The sequence below is a fragment of the Nanorana parkeri genome, unplaced genomic scaffold (assembly GCF_000935625.1).
Source record: "Nanorana parkeri isolate BGI_ZX_2015 unplaced genomic scaffold, ASM93562v1 scaffold2807, whole genome shotgun sequence".
Classification (NCBI taxonomy): domain Eukaryota; kingdom Metazoa; phylum Chordata; class Amphibia; order Anura; family Dicroglossidae; genus Nanorana; species Nanorana parkeri.
This window is the reverse complement of record NW_017309075.1, coordinates 45,151-55,873: the sequence shown is the minus strand read 5'-3', so window position 1 is coordinate 55,873 and position 10,723 is coordinate 45,151. Positions and strand designations below refer to the sequence as shown.

Here is a 10,723-nt window from a genome sequence, read left to right as displayed (position 1 = left end):
GGGGTTGTTTTTCAGGGGTTGTGCTCCGCCCCTTAGTTCCAGTGAAGGAAACTCTTAAGGCCTCAGCACACCAAGACATTCTGGACAATTTCATGCTCCCAACTTTGTGGGAGGAGTTTGGGGACGGCTCCTTCCTGTTCCAACATGACTGCGCACCAGTGCACAAAGCAAGGTCCATAAAGACATGGATGGGGGAGTTTGGGGGGGAGGAACGTGACTGGCCGCACAGAGTCCTGACCTCAACCCCATAGAACACCTTTGGAATGAATGAGAGCAGAGACTGCGAGCCCCTCCCCCAACATCAGTACCCGACCTCACAAATGGTCCAACATTCCCATAGACACACCCCTAAACCTTGTGGACGCCTTCCCAGAAGAGGCGGAGCTGTTATAGCGGCAAAGGGCGGAGCCAACCCAATACTGAACCCTACGGACTAAGACTGGGATGCCATTAAAGGTCATGTGCGTGTAAAGGCGTCCCAATACTTTTGGCAATATAGTGTAGCTCACACCCACAAGATGGCCGCTTTCATTGTGTCCACAGGGTCACTTTACACACATTGTCACCATCAGCCTCAGGAATTTCACGGCTTCCATCCATAAAAATGTATCAATTCAAATAAATTAAATATTAGAAAAACAATAAAAATCTATAAAAGAACTGATCTGGATCGGCCTGCTGGTCACATGTATGGAACGGACGCTCTGTGTGTATAATGAGGATGATCACATGGCGCACTATATGGAACCTGCTGATATAACGGGTCCTCGTGTTCCGGCCGGTCTGGCAGCGTGTTGTCACGTGACCCCGATCGATGAATCGTATGGACGGCTGTCGGGTCACGGCTGCCTCAGGCTGTCATATTCGTCCGCAACGCAGTTCAGAGTGTCGAAGGCCGCCCGGAAGTCCTCGTCCTCGCAGCCGTACCTCCGATACCAATGCAGGTAGGCCCCGGCCTCGTGCATGGTGCGTGCTTTACCCACAATGCTCCTCACCAGGTCGGCTGTGCTGGAGTGGTTGGCGCAGACGGTCAGGGAGTGGCTGTGACACGAGGGGTCCAGAATATTCTGGGGGTCTACGGAACATTCAGACAACGTGATGACGTCTCTGCTTCTGGAATGTCACAATTCTCATCATTTGTTCTACATTCAGTGTGGTGGTATAGCCCCCCCTGTACTGGATCTGGTGGTATAGCCCCCCCTGTACTGGATCTGGTGGTATAGTCCCCCCTCTGTAGTGGATCTGGTGGTATAGCCCCCCCCTGTACTGGATCTGGTGCTATAGTCCCCCCTCTGGTAGTACAGTCCCCTCTCTGTACTGGATCTGGTGGTACAGTCCCCTCTCTGTACTGGATCTGGTGGTACAGTCCCCTCTCTGTACTGGATCTGGTAGTACAGTCCCTTCTCTGTACTGGATCTGGTGGTATAGTCCCCTCTCTGTACTGGATCTGGTAGTACAGTCCCCTCTCTGTACTGGATCTGGTGGTACAGTCCCCTCTCTGTACTGGATCTGGTGGTACAGTCCCTTCTCTGTACTGGATCTGGTGGTACAGTCCCTTCTCTGTACTGGATCTGGTGGTATAGTCCCCCCTCTGTGCTGGATCTGGTGGTATAGTCCCCCCTCTGTGCTGGATCTGGTGGTATAATCCCTTCTCTGTGCTGGATCTGGTGGTATAATCCCTTCTCAGTACTGGATCTGGTGGTATAATCCCTTCTCTGTACTGTAAATCATGTCAGAAGAAGGATCAGGTAGAATGTTACAATGTCCAGAAATAGATCACTGACCTGTCCAGCATTGGATGGGGGAAGGGTTCCAGGGGACGCAGCGATAGGACTGCTTCAGCTTTGTTAGTACGGAGTCCCGGGAGAGGAGGAAGGAGTAATCCTGGGAATTCCGAGCCACGGCCAGAACAGACAGACTGTGATGCTGAGAGAACGAGTTAAGGGAAGAACTGAGAGAAACTGGAATATTCATCAACATGGCGGCATTGAGAGGCAGATCCGAAATCCATGTGGGAACATTAACCATATTACCATATATTACTAAAAGTATTGGGACGCCTTTACATGCACATAAACTTTAATGGCGTCCCAGTCTTAGTCCGTAGGGTTCAGTATTGGGTTGGCTCCGCCCTTTGCCGCTATAACAGCTCCGCTAGTTTGGAGATCTGTAGCTATTGACTCTGCGGACAGTTGGCGACTTCTGCGCACTGTGCGCTTCAGCATGCGCTGACCCCGCTCTGTCATGTGACGTGGCTGACCACTTCCTGGCTGAGTTGCTGTTGTTCCCAGTTGCTTCCACTTTGTTATAATCCCAGTAACAGGCGACCGCGGCGGAATATTTAGTAGCCGGGAAATGTCACGGAACACCTGAATCCAATGATTAGGAGGGGGAGGGGCCAATACTTTTGGTAATATAGTGTATGTACTGTATCTGTCTTCTATGAAATGTTCTGCAAAGTTCTATTACTAGTGACTGATAGAGCACATGAGACCAATCCTTCTTCCCGTCTCTGGTTATAACAATACATGAGACATTGCTCACACCGAGCCCAGTTATGATATCATCTTACCAGGAGCGCCATTTAGGTTGGTGAAAGGATACAAGTTGGCCCTGAGGATTTGCTCGAGGGACGGTCTGCACCACAGAGGACGTCACCTTATCCCAGAACGCCGTTCCCCTGCCGATATAAAGAGGATTCAGAATCATACTGTAATCAAAGCAAGTCTGGGTTCACACCACATGCATTGGGACTGTTTTTTCCAGCACAGCCCTAATGTAAGACAAGGTCATTTGCCTTGTCACAACAGATAGGCGCGGTTCACACCACTGCAGCGCATGGGTGTTGCAGTGGCATGCGCTGTAGGGCTGCAGCTAACGATTATTTCATAATCGATTAGTTGCCCCGATTAATCGATTAGTTGCATTTTAAAAAAATCTCTCTCGATAGTTGACAACTATTCTCATAATCGATTATTATCGATTAGTTGGTTGCAGCCCTAATGCACTGAAAAAAGTATTGCATGCAGTACTTTTTTTTTGCAGCGCAGCAAGATGCAACGCAGTACAACCTCCTCGCACCTGGCTGTGCCCGTAGAACCTAATGAAATTAAATTGAACGACTTGCACGCAGTAAATGAGAAGCGGAAGCCATCTTACCTCCTGCAGACCTGAGCCGTGTGCAGAAACTTCATGCTGGGCATCGGACACAGGGATCGGATCAGCTCCCAGGGCTCCAGCCCCATACTGACCGTGCTGCAAGACAACCAACAATGCGCATCAGGAGACAACTTGTGACAGTTTACATTTGGCTTCGTGTCATTTTATCACACAAGGGGGCCATCGGCTTAGGTTACTCGAGCCGACTTCCAGCAACTTTGTAAAATACAATTTAAAAGGCGATTTCACCTAAAACTGACATGTGAGTTCCAGGCGGGTGAGATGTAATTTCCCCTTCCTTATATATCTCGGAGCCTCCTGATGGTGAAACCTTCCCCAGGGGTGTCACCGTGTCATAAACAAAATCTCATTCATATAAATCTACATTATAGAAGATCCGATGGGGGAGAGTCACACCTTCATTATACTTCAGAGTCATTGTAACTGAATCCCAAATACATCCAATCATCAGCATGAAATCCCATTCCAATGATAAACACCGTCACTTTGTGATTTAAAGGAGAACTATGAGGGGGGGGAGGGGGGTGCTTTTCACTCACCTCATAGTTCTAGCCGACCTGTGACAATGAGACTGTCACAGGTCGGCTCAGTAGATCGGGAGGTGAGAGAACACATACCGGCGCTCGCTCACCTCTCGATCCTGTCACGGCTCTCTGCCGTGACAGGGGGAGGGGCTGGATTCCACCCTCCCCGCTCCGATCCTCCAGCGCTGACTGGCGGATCGGACGGGGGAGGGGGCGGGTACAGCTGGCTCTGCCTCTAGATAGGCAGAGCCAGCTGTCAGTCACGCAGCTGGGCGGATCCAGACATCGATGTAGGGATCCGCTCCGGCTGCGGCGTCTCAGCATACCGCGAGCTGTAGCTCCCTATATACTGAGCCTGGGGTGACGGGAGGACGCTAGTTTGTGTCCCCCCATTACCCTAAGGAGAACTATGGGGAAAAGCCCTGACCCCGTAGTTCTCCTTTAAAACACCAAAACTTGTGACAAAGAGAACATTTTGAGGGTTTTTGGTTGGGAGATCCCATAGCTGGTTACATAATTGGGCGTATGTAGAGCTGAAACTTTCATTCTTGGCTTTGGATAGAGTAGGGAAGGGTTAAAAAATAGTGATGCACCGATACCAGTATCAGCGCCGATATTGAGCATTTGCAGGAGTACTCGTAATTGTCCAAATGCTTCAATACCAAAAACCGATATCGGCACTTCAATTATTCAAACTGGTGAACGCTGCCTTTGGTTACGCGCTTGCTGGGGACCTTGTGGCATCCTCCTTGGGAACCATGCGGTGCTTGTTTACAGTGCTTCCGCTGCCCTGCACATCTCCTCCTCCTGAGACCCTCAGCACATCTCCCGAGACCGTCCGCGCACTCCCCCCATCCTTCAGCTCCCCCTCCCGAGAGCCTCAGCGCAGCTCCCCCTCCCGAGAGCCTCAGCGCAGCTCCCCCTCCCGAGAGCCTCAGCGCAGCTCCCCCTCCCGAGAGCCTCAGCGCCACTCCCCCTCCCGAGAGCCTCAGCGCAGCTTTCTCCCGAGACCCTCCGCACAGCTATTTCTCCCGAGACCCCCTGATGGTGTGACAGGACCCTTAAATCATAACTTTTTTTTAAATATTAAACTGCAACAATCAGATGACTTTATCCCACATTTGTATACAAGTAGTAAGCAGGTGGAGCACTGATAAGAGTTACCTTCTCGTCTTCAGGGAGTACACGGGATAGAGGAGGCCGGCTAGACAAGAAGCAATGTGCGTATTCATTGCAGTGAGGGAGACTCCTGGCTGAAGGCCGGAGGAAGAGAAAATTTTTTTCTCAGCTATAGAGGCCACTCTCTTCATCACATCATCATTGGAGAAGAGCAGGACCCCATCGCAGTACCTACAAAACAAGCTCAGATCCTCACAGACATAGAACAAGACCCCATCGCAGTACCTACAAAGCAAGCGCACATCCTCACGGACATAGAACAAGACCCCATCGCTGTACCTACAAAACAAGCGCACATCCTCACAGACATAGAACAAGACCCCATCGCAGTACCTACAAAGGAAGCACACATCCTCACAGACATAGAACAAGACCCCATCGCAGTACCTACAAAACAAGCGCACATCCTCACAGACATAGAACAAGACTCCATCGCACTACCTACAAAGGAAGCACACATCCTCACAGACATAGAACAAGACTCCATCGCAGTACCTACAAAACAAGCTCACATCCTCACCGACATAGAACAAGACTCCATCGCAGTACCTACAAAACAAGCTCACATCCTCACCGACATAGAACAAGACTCCATCGCAGTACCTACAAAACAAGCTCACATCCTCACCGACATAGAACAAGACTCCATCGCAGTACCTACAAAACAAGCTCACATCCTCACCGACATAGAACAAGACTCCATCGCAGTACCTACAAAACAAGCTCACATCCTCACCGACATAGAACAAGACTCCATCGCAGTACCTACAAAGCAAGCGCACATCCTCACAGACATAGAACAAGACTCCATCGCAGTACCTACAAAGCAAGCGCACATCCTCACAGACATAGAACAAGACCCAATCGCAGTACCTACAAAGGAAGCACACATCCTCACAGACATAGAACAAGACCCCATCGCAGTACCTACAAAACAAGCGCACATCCTCACAGACATAGAACAAGACCCCATCGCAGTACCTACAAAGCAAGCGCACATCCTCACGGACATAGAACAAGACCCCATCGCTGTACCTACAAAACAAGCGCACATCCTCACAGACATAGAACAAGACCCCATCGCAGTACCTACAAAGGAAGCACACATCCTCACAGACATAGAACAAGACCCCATCGCAGTACCTACAAAACAAGCTCACATCCTCACAGACATAGAACAAGACCCCATCGCAGTACCTACAAAACAAGCGCACATCCTCACAGACATAGAACAAGACTCCATCGCACTACCTACAAACAAGCTCACATCCTCACAGACATAGAACAAGACCCCATCGCAGTACCTACAAAACAAGCACACATCCTCACAGACATAGAACAAGACCCCATCGCAGTACCTACAAAACAAGCGCACATCCTCACAGACATAGAACAAGACCCCATCGCAGTACCTACAAAGGAAGCACACATCCTCACAGACATAGAACAAGACCCCATCGCAGTACCTACAAAACAAGCGCACATCCTCACAGACATAGAACAAGACCCCATCACAGTACCTACAAAACAAGCGCACATCCTCACAGACATAGAACAAGACCCCATCGCTGTACCTACAAAACAAGCTCACATCCTCACAGACATAGAACAAGACCCCATCGCAGTACCTACAAAGGAAGCACACATCCTCACAGACATAGAACAAGACCCCATCGCAGTACCTACAAAGGAAGCACACATCCTCACAGACATAGAACAAGACCCCATCGCAGTACCTACAAAACAAGCTCAGATCCTCACAGACATAGAACAAGACCCCATCGCAGTACCTACAAAGCAAGCGCACATCCTCACGGACATAGAACAAGACCCCATCGCTGTACCTACAAAACAAGCGCACATCCTCACAGACATAGAACAAGACCCCATCGCAGTACCTACAAAGGAAGCACACATCCTCACAGACATAGAACAAGACCCCATCGCAGTACCTACAAAACAAGCGCACATCCTCACAGACATAGAACAAGACTCCATCGCACTACCTACAAACAAGATCACATCCTCACAGACATAGAACAAGACCCCATCGCAGTACCTACAAAACAAGCGCACATCCTCACAGACATAGAACAAGACCCCATCGCAGTACCTACAAAACAAGCGCACATCCTCACAGACATAGAACAAGACCCCATTGCTGTACCTACAAAACAAGCGCACATCCTCACAGACATAGAACAAGACCCCATCGCTGTACCTACAATACAAGGACACATCCTCACAGACATAGAACAAGACCCCATCGCAGTACCTACAAAGGAAGCAAAGGACTTCACTAAGCCCTCATTCAAACCTACCAGGTAGGTGCCATTAGGAAATCCTGCTGCAGGAACTTTCATCCGTTTAAGTTAATGATTAGGTGACAGCAGCTGCATTTGAAAGCAACAAAACACTGACACACCACATGTAATTGTATATGATACTATTACAAGTAGTTGGGAATAAATTGCGATCCCTGTTTGCATGATTGATTTAGTTTGTGTGTTAGCCATTTGCCTGGAGTTCAGTTTGAAGGGAAAAGAATCATGACAGATCTCTAAGCGTCCTTTGTTCTCGGTAGGATGTTACTCCTGGCAGGGCCGTCCTTTTAACGAGGCAGCCTCAAGCGGCATCTCTTTGGGTCATGTGGGAGAGCGGCAGGCCGCCCTGCTGCACAATTTCTGCCCCCTTTTCGACCACAGCATCCCAGGTTGCTAAGAACTGGGCGGGGAGATGCGTAAGGGCCATACATATCCCCCTGCCTAGCTCTTAACAACCTGCAATGCTCTTACCGGCATCCCACTGAGATACTGGAAACCAGTGACATCACTGGTGGCCAGGAGTTTGAATGGGATGCCAGCCAGAGCGTTGCAGGTTGTTAAGAGCTGGGTGGGGAGATGCATGTGAACCATCCAGCACACCCCACCTCAGGCGGTAAAATGTCTAGGGACACCCCCACCTCCCGGCAATCGGGCAGCTTCACTCTGTGATAAATCTTCAGCAGATCATGATATTCAGCAACAGACTGACCCTCGGCTCACCTCTGCAGGTAGGACAGGCAGAGCAGCGAGTTGTAATGCTGCAGTGGGGTGTCACCGGACTCGTGGGGTGCCGCCGTCACACTCAATATGTGACCCGCTGGATAGCCGTCTCGGATCTCCTGACAAAGATGGGAACCCAGACCTGATGGGGTGAGCACATTAGAAATATAACCAACGTCCACGGTTGACACACAGAAATATTATTTAAAAGGCAAAATTATGATATCAACACATTTCCATTACAACCTGAAGCCAGCTAAAATTTTCTGTGACCATCAAATGAAAATCTAATTATTTCCCATGCCCCCATGGCAACACGATTCAGCGTATAGCCAGGATTTCCCAGAATCCTCGATTCCTGCTGCTGAAGTTGGCTCGCTGCCTCACCCAGAAGTATGCGCAGTGCTTGAAATCGAATTACTAGCAGCCTGTGATAAAGTGATGTTTTTACAGAGGTCAGAGCTACAACAAGCCTCGGACTTGGAGTCAGAGGCTGGAGCTCTGTGGATAGTTATGACCAATGTCAAAGTGCCATTGGTCCGAGCCATCCCATCAAATAAAAAAGAAACACTGACGGCATCCATCTAGATCAGGGGTCTCAAACCTCCGGCCCTCCAGCTGCGGTGGAACTACAAATCCCATGAGGCATTGCAAGATTCTCACAGCCACAGACATGGCTCCCGGAGAGAGATGCATTATGGGATTTGTAGTTTCACCACAGCTGGAGGGCCGGAGGTTTGAGACCCCTGATCTCGATGCTTCATCAGTGACGAGCAAGTGTGGGACAGGGAGGCTCCTCCCACACCCCACAGGCAGAGCGTTTCCCCTTCTCCCTCACACGCTGTGAGTTACAGCGCCGGGACCGATCTACAAGGGGGAACCGAACCACCTGCTGCCCTGCTCTGCTGCATTTCTTCTGCCACCGGCAGATGAACACATAGCTCGGTGACCGGGCCTGGGGAATTTATGGGGGCCTCACCTGCCACTAACCTTTTCCACATGTCCCTCTCAGGTCTAGGGGGTCACAGGCCCTAATACAGTTGGGCCCCTGGTGTCCACCTCATCCCTTTATTTCTGATTATCTTTTATATTCACTGACCCACTTCGGCCCCTTCTATTCCCTTCTCAGGATGCCCATAGCAGTAAGTTGATGTACGTACCAGAGCCAGTGCCGCCACACAAGCTGTGCAGAATCACCGTGCCGCTGTAGCAGTCTCGTCTCTCCACCTCTTTGCGGAAACTCTCCATCGTCTGCTCCAGCAAGCTTCCATCTGACCCAGTGCTATGGTCACGATACCCTAGAGGGGGACATGGATGGATTGCCAGATAAATGGAGCAGCCCGGTGTTTACAAAACTTAAAAGGAGAACTATGGGGTCAGTGTTTTTCCCAATAGTTCTATTAAGGGTTACAGGAGGACATAAACTAGCGTCCTCCCGTGACCCAAAGCTCATATACCGCGAGCTACAGCTCTCTGTATACCTGAGACCACCGCAGCCGGGACGGATCCCGGCAATACTGTCTGGATCCACCCAGCTGCGTGAGTGACAGCTGACTCTGCCTATCTAGAGGCAGAGCTAGCTGTACCCGCCCCCTCCCCCGTCAGTTCCTCCAGTCAGCGCTGGAGGATCGGAGCGGGGAGGTGGGGGGAATCCCTGCAGGGAGCTGTGAGTGACAGTCACGGCTCTCTGCATGGAGATGATAGAGAAGTGAGCGAACGCCGGTTATGTGTTCGCTCACTTCCCGATCTAGTGAGCCGACGTGTGACAGTTTCATTGTCACTCGTCGGCTCGAATTATGAGGATTAGGGATTTTCACTCGACTCATAGTTCTCCCTTAATGCTGAGAGCGGTGATAAGCATTATTCTACCGCAACCAACCACAGAGCAGCTTTCATAGCGTTGGTGAATACATTTTGTTATTTTGGAATTGGGCTTTTGGGCTTTTCGGCAATTGACATTCATATAGAATAAAATAAAACAATAGTTCAATAGTTTGACTTTAAACTTGTCCCCAGAGTACAGCCCCCCACCCCCCCCCTTCTTACCATAGGCCCAGTTATTTCCTCTTCCTTTACGGCCTGCAATGATATTGGCGTCTCTGAAGTATCTGGGGAGAAACACAACCAGCTATTATGTATAATATGTGCTAATAACACCAATTCAAACACATCCCAGACACAATGTATACATCGGGGAAGGGGACCGTTTCTGATCGGACTGTGAAATGTTCATTTTGTTAAAAAAAAAAAAGTGTCCGGATACAAACAGGCCGCCATGTTTTTTCCAACAAGCTTTATGGCAGTTAGTACAAATTACCTAAGCACATCGCTCACCACCAGACCTTCTCCTACTACTCTGACGCATCAGATTCTTCATCACTAAGACCTATTGAGGATGAAACTTTGAAAGAGTAGGAGAGGGTGGAGAGATAAGCAATGTGCACCAGTCTGAAACTGTCACGATCCCCCTTAAATGCTCGGTTTTATGGATCTCAGCTAGTCTTATGTCACTGTAACTGGTAGGGACGGCTAGTCAGGCTTTAACCCCTGGCGTCACACTCAATCTGTACGGAGTGTTAGGGGTTATAGCATCATTTGCCGCGATACGAGTTTAGATGGCTTGAGAGTCAAGAGTCTATTACTTCATAGACCCTCGTTAGATTGTACACAGTCAGGGGGTGTGGACATTTATAAAAAAAACTACAAAGCGGGGGCCTGATCTAGGGCCCCCCTGATCAGGGCCGGATTTACTCCACCTGCCGCCCCAAGGCCAGGTTCCACAATACGCCCCCCCCA

General features: G+C 49.8%; 1 protein-coding gene across 1 annotated transcript in view; it reads right to left on the bottom strand.

Moving 5' to 3' along the window:
* Nucleotides 1–835: 835 nt before the first annotated feature.
* The window catches only part of LOC108802339 (tubulin delta chain-like), an 18,855-nt gene continuing 8,967 nt past the window's right edge, over nt 836–10,723 (bottom strand). Inside the window, exons 3-10 of the mRNA XM_018574203.1 lie at nt 9,934–10,035; nt 9,088–9,209; nt 7,928–8,069; nt 4,869–5,054; nt 3,160–3,255; nt 2,605–2,680; nt 1,785–1,926; nt 836–1,075 (exon numbers count right to left, since the gene is read on the bottom strand). Of these exons, the coding sequence (XP_018429705.1) occupies nt 840–1,075; nt 1,785–1,926; nt 2,605–2,680; nt 3,160–3,255; nt 4,869–5,054; nt 7,928–8,069; nt 9,088–9,209; nt 9,934–10,035 (1,102 nt within the window). The 3' untranslated portion in view covers nt 836–839. The remainder of the gene's footprint in view (nt 1,076–1,784; nt 1,927–2,604; nt 2,681–3,159; nt 3,256–4,868; nt 5,055–7,927; nt 8,070–9,087; nt 9,210–9,933; nt 10,036–10,723) is intronic.